Below are 23,845 nucleotides of genomic sequence, written 5' to 3' on the forward strand. Positions count from 1 at the left end.
ATACAGTGCGAAAAATATCATGGTCAATGTCAAAATACAACCAAGGTTATATAACAGTGCAAAAATCGCAATGAGGCGATATTGGGCGTGTGCTGGGTTTACGAGGACATCGTTCATCAGCTTGTACCATCGTGTCAAGCATTGATTAAGATTTCTGATTCCAACAAGAAAAAAATTCAGAATTGATCAAGAGCGTGTAGTTTCTAGTCATTACAACACCTCATTTCACACATCTTTAGCCATTAAAAAATATTAAGACAGTGCAGAAAGGAAGTGTTAACCTTTTCCCCATATCCTTGGTTTTACATCTACAGGTTTTGTCTTGTATCTTCAGTTTGCGTAGTGTTAAATTAATATAAATAGAAAATCGTCAAAAGTAACTGACTCGGAATTGGTAAGAATCTTTAAGATCTCTAAAGCAATGCGATTGTCGCTACCTACAAAATAACAACTTATCTAACAAATTGGCACAAGTGTATAATAATGTATTTATCGCAGTGTACTTTTCAAATATAAATAAAATGAGCACTTTTTCCTTGCCTATTACATGAATATAATAATTTTTTGGAACAAGCGTAAATTAATTTTATTATAGTTTTTTAAATTTTACTTGATATCATAGTTTACGGGTCATCAATATACATCTTTAATTCAAAACAAACATCATTTTTAATAAATGAATTATTTATCTCAGTGTACATTACGGCAAACCTATAAATAGATACAATTAGATAAATTAAAATGAATCAGGAAATAAAAAAAACAATTGAGAAGAACCTTCAAAATCCGTAAAAATCGTAACCGTTATATATCGTTAAGATTATTTAATTATAACATTTATTGTAATTATAACAATTCTTTTAAATATTTGTATTTAATTGTTTGTGGCGACAAAGTATTCGCAAATGCAAATAAATATATATGCAAACAATATAGGTTTATCCATCATTTTTACCTAATTGTTCACATTGTTACTTTGAACAAATTGTTCATATCTATTTTCTTGGTGTCACTAGGAAATGTAAGAGATGGCTTTATGTAATTATAAGAGTATACACTTCTAACCCACTAAAAATTTTTGAATTAAATAAGAATTAAATCAAGGGTAAAAATATGATCACCACACGAAAAATATATTTACTTTAACGATGAACGTTTAGACACAAGAAAACTCAAAAGTAGTAATTGACACATAGCTCTACCATGAATTATCAATTATTTTTACAAGTAATGTAATGTCGTATTTTATAATTCCTAAGTGCTAACAAAAATCCCAGTGATTTTGCTAGTAAAATTTATAGTTACATTGCATTTAAAAAATTAGTTGTTATAGATGATGCAGGTTACGGTAGTTTTACTGCTCGTGAAATCAAAAAGTTGTTAGAATCTTATGAACAATTACATCTTTGACGTATCTTACGTATTGACTTTCTTGCATCTATATGATGATTTGGTTATAATTCTGAATTAGAACTATAAAACAAACAAATAGCACCGTCTACCTTATTATATTCCTTATCGATGCCTAAAGAGTAGTCTTACAAACTTATACAATTCTTTATTATTAATGATGATGATATACACACTTTAAAAATCTAAATAATATCTCACTGCCGCCCACACAACACTGCCATGGCAATAAAACCGACTAAAACCCGAATAATTCTCTCGAAACACTAAGCGGATAGGCGTTGCAACATTCCCTAATACTGTATCTCATTCAAGCTTGAACATAAACCTCACGATCTAAGATATAAAGTAAAAGTTTCAGATGGTGTTTAACGATTACGGCGTCCCGTATTCCAGTCCGCCCACGGGAGAGAATCGTCCAATAACAGACCTTCATTCTCCCGATTGGTTACAATATAACACAAAATATCGGAAGCTGATGCTCTTAGCTTCTGTTTCACTAAAATAAACCACACTGTATACTTTATGTATACTTAGCTTCTTTTTTAATTAAAACTGCACCTTAAAAAGCTTTTAAAATTCTGTGTGGAAAAAATTTGTTTAACCACATAAATTCAAATATTATTTTAGGTTTAACAGTGAATCTTTAAATAATGTTTTTTTTATGTATAGATTGAAAGTGGCTTACATGGCTTTGTAATGACTCAATATTATATCATTGAAAGTCGTAAAATACTAAAAAATTGAACCAATAACTATTGTTAAAGGTTTATAATTTTTCTCGTCAGTTTTCAAAAAAGTTTTCTCGTCAGTCTACGTATCGGTGCAAATCGTCCTGTAAACTATTGTGAGAAGCAGTGGGCCCACTCCTCTTTGGGGTTTTATTTTTCTCGGCGTTAAAACACCATCAAAGTGTGACCACTTTCCTGCCCCCGCTTTCCGGTATCCTAGAAGCCATATTCCTTGAAGTTTTTTTTTTATTTTGTGGAGGATATGATAGTTGAATGGTACATGCTCGATACAGTAAGCCTTATAATAGTCAGTTGTTTGTTTGGCTGAGTGCACCAATGTCTTGCCCTGAAGAAGAGGGGCTCTATTGTGTTTTTGAACTTTTCCTACAGCACCAGTCAAACAATTACTTGTGTATCTCTCATTGTTAATTTTTTCATGTTTTTGAGAACAATTGTTGCATAATAACGACCAGAAAACAGAAAAATCACCTCTTTTCCTACGATTTTTCCTCTTTTAAGTTTTATTGGTAATTCTTTTTAAGGAAACTTCTACTGTGAATTTTATCGCTTGGTTCGAAGAACGTAGTAATAGATCCAAGTTGTACCATCTGAATAAACGCCGAATTCAATATCGTTTAACGGCGTCAAGCAACAGCAACGGTATTTTTGAGCTTCGGTAAAAATATAATTAGCACAGAACTTTCTCATGACTAAATGATGACGTTTGACTTCCGCTCATAGCAATGTGCAAGCTTACTTGAATTCACTAATATATCGTAGTATGTATGGATATGCCCTTGACGGGCTTTTTCATGTGCAACACTGCTTCATTATTAGTTTCACTAGTCGCTGTTGCAAAACATCCTTCACGAGGATCATCACTGAGATTAATACGACCACGTATAAACTCGTTAAGGCAGTTGTATAGATAGTTGTAGATATTGTACCAAATAAATAGTAGTACGAGATGGAGCTTTATCGCCAGAAGCTAATCGACATCTACTGAGACTTATGCTGTCTGAGACTTATGCTGTCTGAGACTTTATCGTTAAAATTATGTAATGATAATTTTAATGCATTAAATTTGTAATAACGCCGAAACGTGCAATGAACATGATAAATTACATTAAGATTCCTTTATTCGAATTTTAAAGTGAATTTTTTTTCACTGGTCACTCCCAAAAACCTTTAGTGTCATCAAAGAGATTTTTTGAAATTTCGCACGAGTCCTTTGTTTTTTTTTTATAGCATAAGACATATTTTCTTTACAGCTAAAATATAATTGAAAATTATATCCGAGAATCACGATCCGAGCGTCAACTACTATGATGGAAAAATTTTGATAAATCGATACGACATGTCACCGGTGATCCTGTAATATAAAATTGTGAATATGTTCGCATTCGCTTCTAATTAAAAGCTCGTTTTATACATAATGTAATAATATGTATATACGTAAGTATAAGTGAGCAACTTATCGAATCTTCAACACCCGATTATGAATGTGGGGTATGTTGAAATTACAACAGAAAACTTATTTTTAGACCTGTTCGATGAATGAAACATCTCTATAGCTATAAACGGTAGTTCAGCTTGTTAATATAGCCGTTTTAATAAAAATGAGTCTCGTCGCCCCAAAAATGGGATTATCAGTACCAAAGCGCTCGAACATCGTTTGACAAAATTTTATATGAAACAGAGACACTTTTTTTCAAATATTAAACGTTTTGAATTTTAAAAGAATTGATCGTCCGACCCTTTTTTCGATATTTCATGAACAGTCGCTTTTAGTAGTCCCATTGTGATTGTTCTTTTCTGTTGAAAGTCATGCACTTTCATGTAAACTGTTTTCTGAGAGACCTTGAAGATTGACTGGACCCTGGACGTGGAGTATTCATAGCCGAAGCAACTGCGTGTCTACCAAATACCGAACACCGAAGTGTGATCAAAATTGTCGACGAACAGTCGCGTAAGAACCATAACTGTTAAAAAAATACTTCTACTGCGAACGCGAGATGTTCATTCGAGCACTGCAACATCGTGAATCGTGACTAAAATATCCGCACGGTCAGTAATTCCTATAGCACCACCTTCTCCCCGTACGGTCTATTACTTCTTGAAATAATTGTGTTTAAAAACATTATTATAAGACTTTTGATTTGATTATTGGTAAATATTCGTGCTCTTGGCCTAGAGATGTTGCCAAAAGATGTTGGGAAACTGTTTTGGTATAAATTTGTTTTTTGTTTATAATTGGTTTTATTCAACAATACGTAAAGGCTTTTCAAGGGTAGCGTATTAGATTGTAACGTCCTTTACGTTGCAATCTTTAGCCAATGCCCTTTTTTCTATACTTAAAGTTATAAAGTCTAATAATAATATATCAAAATAAACGTTACAAATTTTGATAAGAGATTAAAAACATGTAACTATTTTAAATACATACAAATGATAATGGATGTTATTTAAAATAAAATATTTTGCTTAAGATACCTTTTTTATTAATAGTTTCATAATGACAGGATGTGCATTTTTATGCGAACATTTTCCTAGAAGGGATGTTGAGGTGGCTCGCGTTACGTGAAGAGGCCTTGAAATAAGGCTTAGTTTACGGAAAGTTTAGGGAAAGGCGCACCTTTCTCTGGGAGGAGAGAGTGGAGTTATTTGTCTCTAGATACGAGTTTGTGTGGACAGCCAGCCGTTGCAGACGAAGCGACGGAGTGAGCCCTGCTATATAGCGATGATGGACGGTTTTTTATCCTCTCGTTCCCCTTTCATATCCTTTCTTAAAACTTTACATAATTTTGAATACGTTATTTGATCATAATTATTAGATAATAATTTAAATAACCTTCAGTTTATGCGTATTACACTTATTATATTTTTACTATTCCCTCTGTTGTATACAATTTAAAATAACTATTTCCTTGTTTTCAATGGTCTATATTTCCTTACATTCCTTTAAATTTGCTAATTCTATTTTTATGTTTTATTCCTACTTATTATTCTACGGCAATATCCTGAGTATATGCGGTCAATTCCGGCGTCTCTCATCGAAGGGGCGATGTTGCCTACCTCTGTCGTGACACCAGTAAGAAATCACTATCAGATCTAAGTCCACCAAATACAGAATAGAAGGTCTCTAAATGCTACACAGTCTGTTCCACTTCCGAGTCACAGATGTACGAGAAACTCTTCTTGAACTTGAGCCTGTGGAGATACTCAGACAAGCCTCGTGCTCTGTGAACATCTGGAACAGACATATCTGTGGAATAACACCCGCATTGTCGCAGCCGCCGTACCTTCTCTATACCTCCTAATCCATTCGTCGTGCATTCCCAGCCTAAGATGTCGCTCGTAGAATGAAATGGGGCATTCCTCATACACAGGTCATCTTTTGGTTTTAGGACCGCGACTTTGGGCAAATGAGCCTTCTCGTTTTCTCCGTCCACACTTATGCTTTTACCCAATATTGCATTACATTTTTCCATTCCGCTCTTACTTTCAAATTATTATCTTTTACTCTTAACGTTAAGAGATGCAGGGTGACTGGTCTTGCGACTGTTTCGAGGATGGACCGTCAGTAATTAATACAGCGCAAGATTGCACCGACTCACTAAATGCGTACCCTGTTTTACACTAACGCCAGCGGCACGGCCTGGTATACAGTGCAGTAATTTCTCTATTTAAGTTGTTTATTATTCAGCTCTGCGGCGTCCTACATGAAGCAAAACGGCGCATCCTCCTAAATCTCAATGCGCCTGCTATCGGTGTAAATTGCAGTTTCGGTAGCCCCGATAACAAGTCGGACTCTTTCGCACCTTTCCCTGGACAGAGCAGAACTACGCACCAACCCGTTTCAAGGAGCTAATGATACTTGAAAGCCCTGATCTCTTACCACCTATCGAGAATGGCAAAAATTTATTTCAAATAAAACGACTGCTTCATGGACCTTAGGGTCCACCCGAAACTACCCAGCAAATAAAGGAGCAGTATTCAGCAACGCAGTCCTGTGTGTCTCTGCAATCTTCTGCGCTAACTCTCCCTGAATTGCATCTTGGGCACCCATGCACTCGATGCATGCAGATTCATCGGCTCCAACACCGCCAGATACATCGTCGATATCCATGGTACAGGTGACGGATATTAGAGCTTATAAAGATAGCAATGTTAAAGAACGCAAATTCACTCAGCTCGACGTCCACAACACAAGTAAACTAACTCTTATTATTGCTGCTATAAAACATAAGTTATCTTATAAGTAATTTATAATTCTTCTTCATCCGTTTAACTTTTGTATGTTTACATTTTATAAATAAATGACGATTCAAATGTGGGCATAAATGCATACTTGAATATTGATATATTTTTTAAACTCAAATGTCATCATTACTGTTTGGGAAGGCCCTCTCTAAAAAAACCTTCAATTTAGCAATGTAAAAATTAATTGAAGCCATACTTTTTTAAGTGTTTTTTTAATATACATTCAATTCTATAATTATCGAATTTTAGTACACAAAAGTGGTTTACAACATTAACCAACACTAAGCAAACTTAGATAGCTGTATAATTATTGAAAGTCAAAAGCTATATAATAAAATCAATTGTCATAAACAAATTCATTTATTAACTTAAAATATAATAAACCTATTTAAACTTTAATTCTTAGAACTTTTCTTTTTCTCATGTTGTTTGGCAGCCTTCTTTTTCATAATTTGTATCCTCTTGTCAGCAGAAATAATATTTATATTAGGCGTAACCACTTTTGAAGGTGATGATGATGCGGAACTGCTAGATGATATCTTGATCTGTGTAGTTGATCCGGATACATGTGGAGGTGATTTTGATGAAGATGTCTTGTTGGAATATCCAGCAGCAATGCCTTGAGATGAAAGACATGATGCACATTGCCATCCTGTACTCATATCATTGTCACTTATTACTGGTTTATGGCAGTCCTGAAAATAAAGAAATTGAAAATTGATGTATAAACAGAAATTAACATATAAGAAAGAAATAAAATAAAACATCAGTTTATCACATTATTGTGAATGATAATAAACATTTTTTAATCAAATATAAATTATTATGATTTTTTAATAATATCTTGTTATATACATCTGGAGCAGAAAAAGGATGATCATGACATTCATGTGTATGTTAAATATAAAGATTATTTGACTAAAAAAATTTTTTATTTTGTTTCAAAACTTATTCATTTATTTTTTCCACTTATATAGATGTTACATATGAGTTATTAATTATTTGTAGATTAATATTAACTACTGTTTTTTGACATGATGAGATTATGACATAAATACTTGATTAAAAAGTGTTCATTTATTCATTCACATTAGCCAATAGAGGCTTATTTTATTACATGGCATAGGCCTTCCTTAATTATCATTAAAATAAATGGTCTTGTGCTGCCCATATCCAGTGGCATCCTGCAGCATTGATTATGTTATAGTCCCCCTTGCCTACCCTAGTTACATTTACTGGCTCATGGTGCCACTCAAAAACTTTTTCACCCCAATATCCATGGGCACATATCACAGGTGAGTGTCATGGTGTCATAATTATAAATATTATTATTCAAATAAGTATTCAAATAATTATAAATATTAGTATTAAACAACTGTACTATAACCCACATGTATACACTATATTACAGTAGTAATATAACTTATTTTCTAATGTATTTTTCAAATAAAGAAAAAAAATTGTTATAGATTTTTTAATTCAAACTGTTAATTTTAGTACCTCTATAACTAGTCTAACCATACAAATTAAAAAAAAATTAAACTTCCACATAAGTTAAGATCATTAAAAATAAAATCTATTGAGGTTCAATAAAATATTTGATGACTATTAAAATATTTGATGACATACCTGATGATAAAGAGCGTGACAAGCATCACACTCAACCAAACGATTTCCAGCTTGTACTGCAATTTGTCTGCACACTGCACAAGTCAGATCTTCTTCTAAGAGATCGAAAGCCAGTTCTCCGTCCATTACAGAACCATCATCATTCTCTCTTTCCGGTATTTGTATTTGTTGAGGACTTTGTTGAGGTACGGGTACAGTCTTAGAACTGCTTGATTTTTCACTTTTATGTTTTGATCTTATCGAAGATTCCATTTTCTCTTCCGCCAAGTATTTCTTAGGTAAAACATTACCAAGAGTTTTTGAGCTCCCATAAGTTTGTCTAATAACATCATCTAAAGTTAACCGAAGTTGTTCAATCGAATCCGGTGCGCTAGAATGTAAATGCTTAAGACAAAGTTTTATTGAGGGATCGAGATCAATAGATGTCATATTGATTGAAATTATTTAAAATAGTAGTTAAAACCTCAGTATTGTAAAATAGTAATAACAATAACTTTGACGTTTTTGACGTTTTTGATTATTTATATGACTTTATGCTAACATGAAAAAATTTTGACAAACAGCTTATATAACTTTTAAAATAATACATTTTTTTCTAATATTTTTACTCTAATTTAGTAAATGAATAATTCTTTATAGTAATTAGATAATTTATAATTTTTTTTAACTATATCTATTGTTATTCTATTTGTTTTATGCATGGACTTTTATATCATTTAACAAAAACATAGTTTAAATGAAAATAAAAGTCCAATTTTCTTGAAATACATAGTTTCCACCCGAGAAAGTCTAAGTACGGTAAACAAGAATTTAGGAGGAATTACTGAATTAGTTAATGTTTACGACAAACGCACGTGCACAGTTAAATAGTGTATGATTCCTTACTTCAAAATCGTGTTATTATAGGACTGACTAGATATTATTTTATATCAGATTGGATCTTGACTAATTTCTTTGAAAACAATTTTTCTTCGCAGAATAACTAAGGTCAAGAGCCATATTTTGGACCATTGTACTAGTTTATGAAACAAATGATAATGTAGATAACATTTTTCAATATTTTTATTTGAGCTGTTTCAGATTACGTACAAAAATATTATTAGTCCGTATTTATGGTACAAAATTTCAATGTTCCAAGTCCTCCATAAGTTAGTTTTTCGATATGGAACTTAAATATGAGACTAACTCGCAAAAAGTATTTATTTAATTTCGTATGAATAATTGTTAATTATTTGTAAAAAGTGCAAGTTGAGTAAGATAAATATTACCAAAGGGTGTACGTCAAATTTGCATTCAGGTAAATACTTTTCATGGAATAGTGCTATCCCAAACATAATCTTCTCCATGACTTATTAATCGACTGCATCCATGTCAATGAGGTTTAGAAATACGTTTCTATATAAATCATTGATAATAATACACATTAGTTACAAATTTTAATCTTAAGGCATTGAGGGATATTGGACTTATGTATAATATTTAATTATAAACAGTAGTGATTATATGTAATCAATTATTGTTATGTTTTAAAACACATTAACTGTTACCACTATTACCTATATTAACTACTTTTGAGTACTATTGATGAATTAATAAATAACTGAAAAATGATTATGTAAATATTTTGGTTATTTTATGTTCCATAATTGGGACATTTTTAATGAATTATTCGTAAATGTTACTTCATGCTGTTTTATAATTACTGATTTTCCCTTTCGCTTAATATTAATATAATACAGAAAATCAATCCAACTTACTTCATAACAATAATTATCGCTTCAGTAGATTTCTAAAAACTATTTTCTGTAAAATATTAACAATTAATTGAAACATATGTTTAAATTTAAAGCTAAAATTTTAAATAATATAGAATATACAAAACCTCCATTAAAGTGTTCCATAACATTGCCATGGACGTTATTAGATTAACAGGGTTAACCTCTTTGCTTTATTGTTAAGATACAATTCGAGTTATTTCTATTTAGAAATACATTTTACTTAACTATGATAATAGCAATTTATTTACTACTCAATTCAAATGATTGTACGTATTATCTTTATAATCTATGTAAGCTAAAAGCCTGGTATGTGATCATCCGTACAAAAATAAAAAGTCGATTTCAATGACTAACTTCAAAATTTAGAATTAAGTTTAAACGTATTTATTTCAAGTTACAACAGTTCTGTGGGATGATAATTAACAAAACTTCGTCTCTGTTAAGTTTAGCAAAGAAATAATTAAGGAATATAAGAATACACGTTTTAAAAAATGAATAATTATTGGCTATATGTATTATTGTTCTGTTTTAAATGCTGCTTATGTACTTCACAAATGGGACCCGACCCTTGGGACTACAAGATTAACCAGCTGCCTCAAGAATTAACCAATGACATTCCACCAGACCTCCGCAGTATTCCAAAGAAAACATTAAATTTAGAAAAAAATACTGGCATGAACGAATGGTTTTTTAAGCGAATTCTTGCTATTGTTTTAAAAGGTGGTCAAATCAAGGTTAATATTTCGAATTACTATTGATTATAAAGCATTTTCTTATACATGTGCTATATAATGAAACAACTTTTATAGGAAAATGAAGACGACACCATTGATATTTCTTTACAAATGAAATTTGATCGAGAGCAGTGGACTTTGTTAAACCAGTACTTAACATCCAGCAAATTTTTAACTGACGATATCTTCAGACGCATAATAGGATATATAGAAGAATCAATTTATAAACCAAGTATAACAGAGAAAGTTGTTATGGCATGGAATGAATATATTCAAACTTACTTAATTGAATATAAAGTAAGATCTAATTGTTTATTTATCATAACACTGTTCTCTATGTGACTTAATAATTTGTAACCAAAGATTTGTTATTAAATTTAAGTAGTTTTGTTTTGAGTAAATCAAGTTAAATATTAACCTATATCACATGTAACTTTTAGAAACATTTGGTTAATTTATCTAACAATGAGCACTTTTAATTCCAAAAATGTTTAACAACTTTATTTTAAGTATCTCTTCTAAGAGAGTTGCAGTTTTGTAAACATCAGGAATAATTGGTTCAAATTCGGGTTGAAAACACAACTAAGAAACAAACAATAATGTAACTTGATGATTGATGAACCTAACCGGAACACTTACCTAAACTTGTATAGTTCTGTAATTATATTTCAAAAAATCACTTCTTTAAATCATCTAAAAAATCTATATATATATATATATATATATATATATATATATATATATATATATATATATATATATATATATATATATATATATATGATAATTATTTGTGTTTTAGGTTCAAATAACATGGATTCTTTCTGTTGTAACATTTAAACTCGCTTTGTTTTGGCTCATGAAGCGAATGTCAAGCAAACATCTGATAATTATGTCACTGGTTCTTTTATATATTTATGAAGTATTTATTTCCTATAAGGTAAGTGAATAAAATTGTTATATCAAATTGTGTTCATTTCAAAAGATTTTGAGTATTTTTTAAAAAATAATTAATGTTTATTTTTTAATTTATGTAAAATCTTGATCAAATTCTTGCATAAAATTTAGCAGTTTTTTAGTTACTATGTTTTATACTAATATAGAACAAACATCAATTCAATAAAAGGTACAGATCTTTATAGAGTTTTTTGTTATAGGAAGCCGAACAAAAAGATCTGGAGAGGTTCTTAGCAGCAGTTAATTCTTGCAAGTGGTATTTTTGGTCTTCAAACTGTGAAGTTCCACCACCAGATTTGATTATATTCTTAAAGCATATGAATCCTTTAAAAATTGGCATAAGAATGTTTACTACTCTTATTTCAGAACCAATAATTACATTTAGTGAAACTATGAAAATTATTACACATGGCATAACAGGTAAGACTGTCTCTTTAACATTCTCTACTTTTACTTCATTTGCTTAAAATGTTTAATTAAGAAAGAAAATTATTTTTACTCAAGATCTGTTCTTTATATTGCTACTTTGATTTTTGTGCAAAAATAGTTTGAAAATATTTTCTTTTCAGATGGTTTATGGTTTCCCCTGGATAAAATAATGTATGTACTGCTAATAGTATTCTTCAACACATTATTCATAATGCTTTTAATCATGATATTTTACAATTACTTACGTAATATGCCATTTAATATTAATTTTTTGGGATTAATAAGTGTTGGAGTAAAGCAAAAGGAACCGCAAATTACTACAAGTCAAGAGCACACAAGAATTGATAATAATGATAAACTGAGTGGTCCAGTATTGGAAAAGTTATTGGATGTCTGTTCACAGGCACTATCAACATCAAGAATATCACAAAAGGATAACAATAAATTGCCAATAACCGCCACACGAAAATCAAACTTTCATAGATCTGCTAGTACAGGTAGATTATGTAGTTTGGATTATGATTCTCATTTAAACAATAACATGCTGATTCCTGAAATCTCATTCTCAAATAATCATCTCAGAAAACGACTAAATGGAGGTGGAGATGCTTAAAAAATCTTTAATAAACAATTTTTTAACAACAATCATACAAATCAACCATGTAGCTGTCCCATACTATGCATGTGAAGCAAGGTGCACAAAAAATTCTGGCCAAGTTTTATACCTTGAATATATCTTTTTTTATATAAAATCACCCCTGACTCATTTAGGAATTACATGTAGTACATTTTTAGCAGAGCCTTTTTTTTTAACTAATAGACTGCAATAACAAATGACTGGTTTTGTGGTGCCCTCATCCAGCTACTTCCTGCAACCTTGACTATGTCAGTTCACCTAGCGTGGACCTACCGAAAATCCGTATACCGGCTCGTGGTCATTGCCCAAGAACCTTTCTTGCTGGCCTCTGCACCAAAAGAAAATTTATACTTAATTTCAAGTCTTTTAGCCTTATGATCCCGCTAGATGCGGGCAGCTTAGTACCGGTCATCGTGGCGACCTTTGGGGAGGTCTACGCCTTACAGTGGTCGAAATCTTATATGTATATGCATATGTATATATATATATACATATGTAAATATATATACATATATTAGGCTTCATTGAGATAGAAGCAGCTATGCTAAAATATAGCTACATAACCGGATTCTATAGTTTTTATGCATTTTCAAATGGATATTGTAAAATAATGCATTAGTAGTAGTAAGTTACCAATATAACTGTGATATATTAACCATAAGCTTTTAATCCATTTTATATAATTTTAATTTATTAGGTTATCTATCTGATGTTACATTAAATATTTAGACCTCTTGATATACATGAAATCATGTTTGATAATAATTGATAATATTAAAAAGTATGGTTTATATAAGGCTTCCAGGAATTTTATCACATTCAATGGTAATTTAGAAGTTCACTAAATCAAAATCAATGTTTTTATACTTTTTACGAATTCATTCTCACCATATTAACTATGTAATGTTATTAAGCGAGTTTCCATTTTTTTATGTATTAAAATAAACATTATTTATTATGATTACAGAAATTGTGATATATTTCTCAATGTGGTAAATATAATAGCTAATCTCGTAATATGTTAAATTTATTTTGTATTTACACCCAACAAATAATATCAACATATTATTTTTTTTACAAACTTAAATTTATAATTTTTGGATTACTAATAATTAGATTACTGATTTTGAGCAACTAATGATTTTGTAATTTGATAAATAGACAGAAACAATTCTTAACTGTTTATTATAAATATGGGTTTAGTGTTTCAAACTATTAATAGCAAGTCTATCCACAGATTGATGTAATCAAACCTCTTTATACAAAAACTGTAAATACCGTAATGGCGTAGGATAGTGTGAAATGCCTTCACTAAAACAATTTTTACTTGTAACGCAGCTTTACAATTATAAAAGACTAATGGATTTATTTTCATCAAGTTTTAAGTGTAACAATGAAGTCTTTTTAAATAAAAAACAGCTTGTTTTTTTATAATTGCGATGCTTTAATAAGAAGTGTTATAAGACATAAAAAATATAGGTATTGGAATAATCAGATGAAATATATAAAGCGTTATTACATAAAAAGTTTAAGAGTGGCTATTAAGCAAAATCTAATCTCAAATTTCAGTAATTGTTAAAATTTATGCTATTGACAACACTTGCAAAATCTTAATAAATAACATTTAAACAAAATAATTCTTATAAATATAGTTTACTGTCAAATATATATATTAAGAGGTAATTTTACGATCGTAACCATTCCTGGTACGCACAATCTTAGGCAAGCTTAGAAAAAACCAAAATAAATTAACTTCTACAAACTTCACTGTTCCGTTATGTTAGTTTAGTGCTCTATTTATTTTAGTGACTGTTAGCTGGGTGCAAACAAAAAAATTTTTTTCACAAAAATTTCTTCCAATTATAAAAAGTATGTAATATAGATGTAGATGAGTAATATGCTCTATTTACAGAATTAATCAAAATAATTTGTAGAAAAAAAGTAAGAATGGGTTTTAGCTAAGAAAGCCAGTCTCTATTTTGAAAAGTAATTTGGTAAAGAGTGCAACATACGATAATGATTTTTACTTAGGTTAGTATATAAACAAAAAATGATTTCCTTTTAATTTTAAATAAAAGGAATGGTTATTATTAATGAGAATGAAGTCGCTCGGCAACTGCTCTTGCATTTGGTTCGCAACTAGTAACATTTGGGTGGTAAGATTTTAAAATTATACAGCAAAAATTGTTTCATTATTATAAAACTAAGGAACTTTTCTTCAGAAATTATCTGGTAGTTTTACTCTTTTTTTAAAAAAAAAAGATATGTACTTTCAATTATAAATTAGCAAAATCACAAAAAATAATAATTAGAATGATCTAGTCACCATAGCAAAGTATATTATTGAAGACCGCGGTCCTCAATTACAAGTTCGATGTAACCTTAATTTGTAATAATAAAGGTTATAATCGACAAGTAAGAAATTGCTATAATCTACTCTATTATTGCCTTACTTTGTTGACACTTTGACTTATATTATAATGATTAGCTTGAAACTACGCTAGCTAAAATCTTTGGTAAATTTTAATGGTAATTTTTAAGTTAAAATTAGATTGACTAGTACAAACTATGCAATCTAATTTATATATTTAATTAACACTACCGTTATCCCTTTTTATGTAACTATTCGATGTTTGAATTATTAACTTTCTATTTTTATTATAAAAAGCCATATAAAAATATTGCTTAACCTGTAGAAAACAAAAGGTACAACCTGGTCTTAAGATAAATTTCAAAGGAAAACTAAATAACTAAAACTAATAAGAATATTTTAGTTAAACTTTTTTTGGTGAAACGCAATTACAGAAAGATTTTCGTGGTTTTCAAAGTCACTTTTCATTGATCCAAATATATAACCTCTGATTTATTTATTAGCTGTTAGCAGTAGATTAAGACCAAGTAGCTTAAGCAGAAGCGGTTTATAGTATTTAAAGTGAAAAATTATGTCACCATTATGCAATGATAAAATTAACTTTAATATAGAGAAGATTATCATAAAAACTTAGTGGTAGTAGAATGACTCGAATCACACACACATTATGAAAGAAACACTCGTGTAAATATACAGACTTTGGGGTGTTGGATGTACTTAATAATAAATAAATATGTTATGGACCAAAACATAAGTACAGCAGATGAAATACTTCTTGATAAAAAAAATCTAAATTTTTTAATGAAAATGCGAACGATTTCAAGAATTTATACTATGCGAAACTTTTTTTTGGTATCGTTTTATTTTGAATACAGACTGGAATGTTAATAAATATAAGCAGAAAAATCTAAAACTTTACAAATTCATTTTTAAACCAGCACAGCTTACGTCAGAACTACCTTGCTAGAGAAAATCGAAGCATGTTACCAAATGATCAGTGTTTTAAAAGTTTCCATCTTAGGTTAAATACGTTGTAATTTATTGTCAATTTGTAGTAGTTTTCGTATGTTATTTTTAATGTATAGAAATTTGTGCTACTAAATATTAAGTAATTTTAACTTTTAATTTTTCTTTACACAATGTATCTAAAATTTACTTGATCCATAACATATTACCTATAAACTACAAGTAGCATTGAACAAATCAATTAAGGCAAAGGCACTTATGAACCAATTTAATTTTTGCAAAATTGAACAATTATACTAAAATTTCGATCTTTGAATTTATGTATTATGAAATTTCCTATTAAATAATAACTTGGTGTTTTAGTGCATAGCCAATCGTACCTCATCTGAAAATATTTGTCAGAACCTCAAATTGAAAATAATATACCCAAACATTTTTAGAAACGATTGAAATACCAAAATGATCTTTCCTATACTAACAAGAACTCTAGGAAAACCAACAATGATAAAATTCATGCATTAAAAACTTTATATGATGCATATATAGGGACTACCATACTAATATTCGTTGAGTAGAATTTTTATTCAATAAAGAAGCTGCCAAATAGTTACATTACATTAGGTTAGGGACCTTTAAAATAAACAACACATGTATAGTGAATCAAAGAAAACAATTGTAACATTACATTGATCAACATCAAACAACATTGGTCCAATTATAACAATTCAATGTTTAACAATTCATACTTTTATACATTCTAAATGGTCATTAATGCCAATAAGCTAAAATGTATATAAAACCGAAAACATTTGTACGTAACAAATAATGTATTAAAAATATTTAACGTCCAAATTTAGGGATTTTGCTGGCTGCATAATATTTATATTAATAATTATATCAAGCAACTTCATTCCGCGCACAAAACCTATGTACTTATTTCATATAACTTAACTATGACTTGCAAATGCGGCAACGATAATTAATAAGACTAGATAAAATGTTTAACTATGAACAATACTAATTGGATATGTAAGTGAATGATATTAAATAAAGTGCATTCTAAACTAGCGACCGCTAACTTTGTGTTACGACTAATTTAATATTTTCTTAAATAAATAAATAATTGAATTTATTTTTTTGTTTTATGCCTTTCCAAATGTCACATTGAATTAGTAAATCAAATTGGTAATCAAGAGTTTATTATTAAATTCCATTAACGAGTATTTGGTAATTACAGGAATAGAGTTAACTCTGAGAATATCTGGTCACACTTTAAAAAATGTACCATACATATTACGGCCTCTATTCCTTCAACTTGTAAATTATTAACCTTTAGCTTTTAGCTCTTTAAATGCAATTAATATACTATATTTTCCTGATATAATTTTTTTTCACACACCCAAATACGTCTCTTGACAATTACAAAGGCATGAAATAAAAAAATATAAGCAATAATAATTTAAGCATTGCGGATCGAAATACTAAAGTCAACTAATATCTATTTGATTAAGTATCTTTTATATACATGATAATCTTTTAAGTGAACATGAATGGTTGGTAGGCCTTAATGTCTAGCAGTATAAACAATAATTAAAAAATGCAACACCTGCCGAATTAAGTTTTAATGTCAAATGAAAAATTAGAAACAAACAAATTAGAAAAATTATTTGTTTATTTTTTTTTTAAATAAGAATGTAGACACAGAAACCATTCAGGATAGTTATCAGTTGTCTGTTGCAATTTATCACTATTTACTTAATAACGATTCAATATGACGTCATAAACATAAGACAGTCTCTATTAAGATGAGAAAAAGAAATAAAAATAGCGGTTTAAAGTATTTATTCTAATTTGGTGAAAATCAATGAGCAAGTGTTAACATCTACCCGTATTTCATAATCTGGGAAGAGAATTTTTTTCTAAAGTCTCGTACGACCGAAAATAGCTTCAACATGTACAACATAAATAAACTTTTAAAATATTATGCAAATCTAAAATTGTCGAGGCATCAACCATCCATGCTCATTATAAAAGGAAATTCAGTATATTGTAAATCAATAACTTTCCTCAAAATAACTAGGCAAAGTAAAATATTTATATATTTTACAATATACATCACACTGCAAGATACGAATAACATTATTAATGTATCGTAATATGTAACTTTCCTCAGGTACTATCTTATGTAATTAACAAAAGCTTTTGTTCGAATGCACACATCTCTATAAGCATACAATTGAACAATTGCAAGTCCTAAAGACTTTTCGTTGTATTTGCACGATTATGGAATGAATCATACATCCACATAATAATGCGTCAGTCAATATTATCCTTTAACTAGTGTAAATAAAATAACATTAATTTTAGCAAAATATACATTTTGATGAAAGTGTCTGTCAAAGTCCACTATAAGGAAAATTATCTCCAAGGCATATTAATATTATCACTACTTATTTAAATGCATTATATTAAATCCGTGATAAACTCTTCCGAGACAAATGTAATGACTAGAGATCAATCAGAATATACCTTTATGAAACCCATGCAAGTAATAAGTAATATACTAAAACAAATGAGAACAAACATCACTTATTACTTGCCTACTTTATAATACAATGGTGGGTCTTTAATACACATTGTTGACCGGTTTCAAGCTCCTTTTATCATGTCCAAGAGATATTGCTTATCACTTCCATTTTAACCCGTGATTAAAATTCATTGTAATATCAGCACAAATTTTCCAGACAATGGGATGAGAAGAACTGAATAAACAATATAATTGATGAAAGATAGATTGAACTGGTCACTATTTGAGGAGAACCTTTTATAAAATATGTAGCAATTAAATAATCTATTCAAATGTTTTTAAACATATACTTAAAGTTTATCTAATTTTATTAAGTACTGATTAGTTCTATTGACAGTTTATTCCTAATGTTTGACTTTAATTTCAATTAATGAAAAAAAAGTGAAAGGCATAAGAAATTAAGTATAATTACTGGTCAACAATATGTAAAATGGGATTATCATCCACTTCACATAACACAACACTTCTCTCGGCCACTGGCTGAAGCTTCCCCGCCATCTTTTACAATCTTTTCCTTTTTCTTTTTACCTTTACCGTCAACTTGTAAGGAAACATTTCTGTTTTTCTCCATATTCAAAAGCTCCTGTAAAAACAAAACAAAAGTAATAACAAAATGCATATATATATGCATTTATAATGGATTGAGATGTTAAAAATTACTTCTTAGATTATTATAGACAACACAAGTTCAGCTCTATGCAGAATGGTGGTTGACTATATGCATAGGGCAAATTATTTATAAGAATATTTGATTGTGTAATATTTTACAAAGATTATAAACAGTTATTAAAAAAGAAGAATCTAAGATTCATCATATCAGGTAAAAACAATGTTAATTTCAAAAGCCCCTGTGGTTTAGGCAATTACGTATAGGAACTTAGGAAGTTGCAGAGAGGATCTTGGTTTGTGTAGTCACTCACTGCATAAGGTTGCTGGAGAGAACTGCACTTGACCACAATCAGTTGCTTACATTACTGCTACTTTGGATTGCAATAAGACTGAGTACAGTAACAGAAAAAAAGTCTAGGCAACATAAAGAACATAAGAGTTATAATAATAAAAAGAATATAAATAATAATATATAATATATAAGATATAGAATAATTAACGAATTTTTTGATTTTTTGTAAGGTAAGATCTAGATTGCTTGTGCTTTGATGCCCGATCCTCTACTGATAAATTTCCTGAATAATTTTTGACACAATAAATTTATTTTAAATATTATTGATTATTACTCCAGAATTAGTGCCGCTAGATTAATTGATCCAAGTTTTCCAAATCACTAGACATTTTCATAAATAGCAAAAAATTAATATATTTTTTTGTGAATTACAAAATTTTTAGTTTATCAAACACCATTTTTCGAAAATAAATGATATCAAATAAATATTGTAGTAGTCTGTGTTAATAAAAACGTTATTCAAGAAATATTTAACCAAAGCTATTGCTTCCTTGAATAGCAATTCTTTAACAGAAAAATTTATAAGTACCAATTTACAATGTACAATTCAAAATAATGATGATAAATAAACATCATTTGCCAGATTCCTTTAAGGTGGACAGCACAAACCTAGATAGTAACATTGCGCGAAGCTTAAAATGTACGCAATGTGGAAGTGACATTTGTCGCATGATATATGCACGGTGAATAGGAAAAGAGCGTGATTAAAAAGACGCACACGAGGTATTTAAGAATAGACAGTTCGTCGTTTGTCTTTACAGTTCTACCCCTCACATACCTCAGGTGACAAACATTTGCGTACTCATTATCATAATTACAGCCACAGGCCGACCACGGCCACGGCCAATTATTGACAAGACCGGCAGGAAGTGGCCGCACCTAGCGTCTTCCGACGACCATAACAATATCCACTATCTACCTTGTAGATGGTGTTCTCGCCAGAATCTTAACTCCTTAACGGCCGTCTCTTTTGGGCGCTATGTGGTCTAAGCAATGCCACTTCAATTTGCCAATCCGCTGGATAATTGCGCACTATTTAGTACAAGTAACAATTAAAGTATTTTTGCTATATAACATGTGGCCTATGTGGCGGTGCGAAAAATACGCGACGTGATATTCCATTCATTCATCATTATCACAATCACGTCAGTCGATAAACGCTCACTGCTAGACTCGTGGTCGCTACTCGAAGACCTTACGGCTTAACGACCGTTGGTTGCACAAGCGATGTCTAGCTGACTTCTTTTTCAATGTTATTTTCTATAATTTATACATTATCCAACACTTATACACTAATAATTACTACTTACTCATTACAAGACTATATTTGTGGATTCTAAAGTAACATATAAGCATTAATTAAATCACAGATTTTATATGTCCTTCCATATTAAGATTTTGATGACAGTAATAGCACCAATACTCTTATACCAAAAACATTTTTGTATAAGCAACAAGATGTTATAATTTTAATAAAAACTCATTTAAAAATAAGATTTTAAAACATTTCATATTCCATGCTGACATTTAATAAAAAAAAACTAGTTTTAAATGTGTCAGTGGTAATCCATGCAAGCGAAGCATTCTTACCTGAAATAACTGTGTAACATTGTGATTAGTTTTGGCAGAAGTCTCCATGAACGAGACTCCCCAAGTTTGAGCTTGTGCTTGACCTTCTGCAGCGGGGACTTCCCTTATCTCTGGACTTTCATCACACTTATTACCCGCTAACATTACTGGAATATTTGGCAATTCAGCACCTTTTATTTCTTTTATTGTCTGCCATATTGGCTTTAATTCTTCCAATGATTGTCGACTGCTTACAGAATACACTAATATGAATGCATGGCCCTGTAGATCACAATTAATTTGTGTAACATTTGAAATGTGAGGTCAATTAAAAATAACTAACAAAAATACCATAAAAATCACCACTTATGTATCTTTGAAAGCAAACCAAGCATAGGTAGAATAATAGAGAAAAGAAAATAATATTTCCCAAATAAATTATCAATAGCAGCAGTACCGGCTGTACTAGCCTGAGAGGGCCAAACCTAAACTTGGTTGGCTATTATTGCCTAGCTAACATTAGTACTATTTCTGAAAGTGTTAGCACTGGGAGAAGTATTATAAGAAACTTGGTTGTTTGGTTTTTTAATAACTTGGAATAGTTTTGTACATAGCTTGTCTTAATATAATTGTGTCATCTGGAGTTTTGGGCCTGTGGCATTCTTAGGAATGTTGCATTTTCTTTACATGCTCAAACATTTTTATATATTTTGCTTTGATCTGTATGTGAAAATTTTATCACTAATTTTAACTACTGCAGTAAGTACTAACTATACCTTAGTTCATATATTTTTTGAAACAAATACAGACTATTGTTATAAATATTTTATTATGATTCCTAAGTGTTATTTAAGTTGAACTAAAAAATCATAAGTATGAATAATCAAAACAAAATACCTTGCTAATAGATAATCTTTGCATGGCAGGAAACTGATGAGATCCTGTGGTATCAGTTATTTGTAGAGTACATATTGTTTTGTTGCTGCTTATTACCTGTAAATTAATTTTTGTAAATCAGTCATTAATCTCTATTATAACTAAGAATGCAATGAATGATAGGCTTGATGCAGAATGTATTTTCTTGCTCATTAATACATTAATTCAGAATCGGGTTATAAATTTCAAGAAACTGAATTAATTCATCATTTGTGTGAGATTAGTCATAATGTTGCAGTAGTTGGGACTACATTGTATGTTTACCATAGAAGCATATTTCTTGAAATATAGCATCTACATACAAGTCAATGGTCTTGACCAATGATTTGTATGTAGTTGCTTGTCTCAGTTCCTTTTTGGTATAATACTAAAAATTTTTGTGATGCTTCATGTGAAAATATGACCCTTATTTAGCAGGAACAATCCATGGACAAACTCTTAGATAAGAGCATCTTCCCTTGCACTTAACACAACCACTTAACAGTCACTAAGCAATAGTTTGTTGCACAGTTTCAGGTTGTGTATTAACCAGGCCATATTTCTAGCTTAAAATGTATTTAGCTTTTAATGGTGTTTCTTATCAACATATTCTTTTTGAATATATATTCCTATGAATAATGTAAGAACATGCTGCCTTCAATAGACACAAATGATTTCAACAAAATGATGAAATTCCACATACTGCCAGAGAACACACAGCACCATGGTGTGCTGTTAGAAGATTTTTTCATTTAAAAATTAATGTTCTTCTGGCTATGATGTCACTGGACTTCTTTGTAAGGACTAAAATAAATTGTCAGTGTGATATACAATATCTTTATACCACTGTTTATGTGAATAGAATTAAATACCGGGGCAGACTCCTAAAGTGTGTTTCAAAATATGGTTTATATTTTGGCAATATTATTTTAGTAAGAAAAATTAATTAATTAAAATATAAATAATAATAAATAATAATTTAGTTCCATACCAAAAAATTATCATAGTCCTATAGGGGTCTTAATGTTGTATTGGATCTTAGCCAACAGCACAAAATAAGTTGGCAACTTAAACATTATTTCAAGGCTGTTACATATATTTGGAGTATATATTATCAAAATGGTCTGAACAAAAAAAGCTAAACATTACAGGATCAAACTTTATAAAAACAATATTAAACCATTAATTTTGATTTATGTAATATCGACGAATGCAGTATGTGATTGACAAAATAATAATAAAACTTAAGAAAAATATAGTATTACTTTATTACGACAGGACTATTTGTCATTTGGAGTCATTAATAATTTAAAGTATTCGTTTTCATCCATATATATACATAATACTTAAATATAAAGTTAACGCATAAAATAAAAAATTGTAAAAAACTTACTTGTCTATAAGTGTCTTCAATTGTTGGAATATAAGATTCTCTAAATGTGCCTTTTACAAAACGTAACACCAGTGAACTCTTTCCCACGCCGCCTGCACCAAAAACTACAACACGGTAATCGTTGCTTTGCTCCGGCATCACTATCTTTTTCGAAACGTTTTTGATAAATCAATCTACAAAATTATTGTACAGTAGTATTATAAGGAGGTTTTCACAGCATTTTTAAGATTTTCAATAACAATTTATTAACAAACTTGCTATTCTTTGCAATAATGTGTAAAGACAGCATTAATGCACATTATTGCACTTTTCTTTAGTTTACAACGCCCAAGCAACACATATGACACAAATGATTATGGGAGTACGATTAAGGCATATGACATATGTCAATTGCAAATTATTAATCTTTTTACTTTTTACAGCCTTACCAACAAAGCTTTTTGCGAAAAAAAGATAGAAAAACGCAACTTACATGTTTTAATACATAAAATAATTGTATCCTATAGTTTTAACAT

General features: G+C 29.9%; 3 protein-coding genes across 3 annotated transcripts; 1 reads left to right on the top strand and 2 right to left on the bottom strand.

Moving 5' to 3' along the window:
• Positions 1–6,735: 6,735 nt before the first annotated feature.
• Positions 6,736–8,528, bottom strand: IntS12 (Integrator 12). The gene is made up of 2 exons (XM_068774526.1): positions 8,034–8,528; positions 6,736–7,099 (listed from the first exon to the last, which is right to left on the bottom strand). The coding sequence occupies exons 1-2, from the start codon at positions 8,460–8,462 to the stop codon at positions 6,800–6,802; spliced, it is 729 nt and encodes a 242-aa protein (XP_068630627.1). The 5' UTR covers positions 8,463–8,528; the 3' UTR covers positions 6,736–6,799.
• A 1,661-nt stretch (positions 8,529–10,189) lies between these two features.
• On the top strand, positions 10,190–13,276 carry LOC137931009 (uncharacterized). Its single transcript, XM_068774395.1, has 5 exons — positions 10,190–10,545; positions 10,621–10,842; positions 11,348–11,485; positions 11,703–11,922; positions 12,072–13,276. The coding sequence occupies exons 1-5, from the start codon at positions 10,303–10,305 to the stop codon at positions 12,542–12,544; spliced, it is 1,296 nt and encodes a 431-aa protein (XP_068630496.1). The 5' UTR covers positions 10,190–10,302; the 3' UTR covers positions 12,545–13,276.
• A 3,437-nt stretch (positions 13,277–16,713) lies between these two features.
• LOC137931050 (GTP-binding protein Di-Ras2) lies at positions 16,714–23,672 on the bottom strand. The gene is made up of 5 exons (XM_068774451.1): positions 23,585–23,672; positions 23,331–23,503; positions 21,920–22,015; positions 21,044–21,304; positions 16,714–19,075 (listed from the first exon to the last, which is right to left on the bottom strand). The coding sequence occupies exons 2-5, from the start codon at positions 23,466–23,468 to the stop codon at positions 18,941–18,943; spliced, it is 630 nt and encodes a 209-aa protein (XP_068630552.1). The 5' UTR covers positions 23,469–23,503; positions 23,585–23,672; the 3' UTR covers positions 16,714–18,940.
• Between the last annotated feature and the right edge of the window lie 173 nt (positions 23,673–23,845).

This window comes from Battus philenor, unplaced genomic scaffold (genome assembly GCF_028537555.1).
Source record: "Battus philenor isolate CCGP_79_NKW_IND1 unplaced genomic scaffold, ilBatPhil1.0.hap1 SCAF_7, whole genome shotgun sequence".
NCBI classification, from domain to species: domain Eukaryota; kingdom Metazoa; phylum Arthropoda; class Insecta; order Lepidoptera; family Papilionidae; genus Battus; species Battus philenor.

Coding starts and splice junctions, on each gene's coding strand:
- IntS12 (XM_068774526.1), bottom strand. CDS start 8,462: ATGACATCTATTGATCTCGATCCCTCAATAAAACTTTGTCTTAAGCAT. Junction 7,100..8,033: donor GTCACGCTCTTTATCATCAG/GTATGTCATCAA, acceptor CTTTATTTTCAG/GACTGCCATAAACCAGTAAT.
- LOC137931009 (XM_068774395.1), top strand. CDS start 10,303: ATGAATAATTATTGGCTATATGTATTATTGTTCTGTTTTAAATGCTGC. Junction 10,843..11,347: donor CTTACTTAATTGAATATAAA/GTAAGATCTAAT, acceptor TTTGTGTTTTAG/GTTCAAATAACATGGATTCT. Junction 11,486..11,702: donor AAGTATTTATTTCCTATAAG/GTAAGTGAATAA, acceptor TTTTTGTTATAG/GAAGCCGAACAAAAAGATCT.
- LOC137931050 (XM_068774451.1), bottom strand. CDS start 23,468: ATGCCGGAGCAAAGCAACGATTACCGTGTTGTAGTTTTTGGTGCAGGC. Junction 21,305..21,919: donor AAAGATTATCTATTAGCAAG/GTATTTTGTTTT, acceptor TGTGATCTACAG/GGCCATGCATTCATATTAGT. Junction 19,076..21,043: donor ATGTTACACAGTTATTTCAG/GTAAGAATGCTT, acceptor TTGTTTTTACAG/GAGCTTTTGAATATGGAGAA.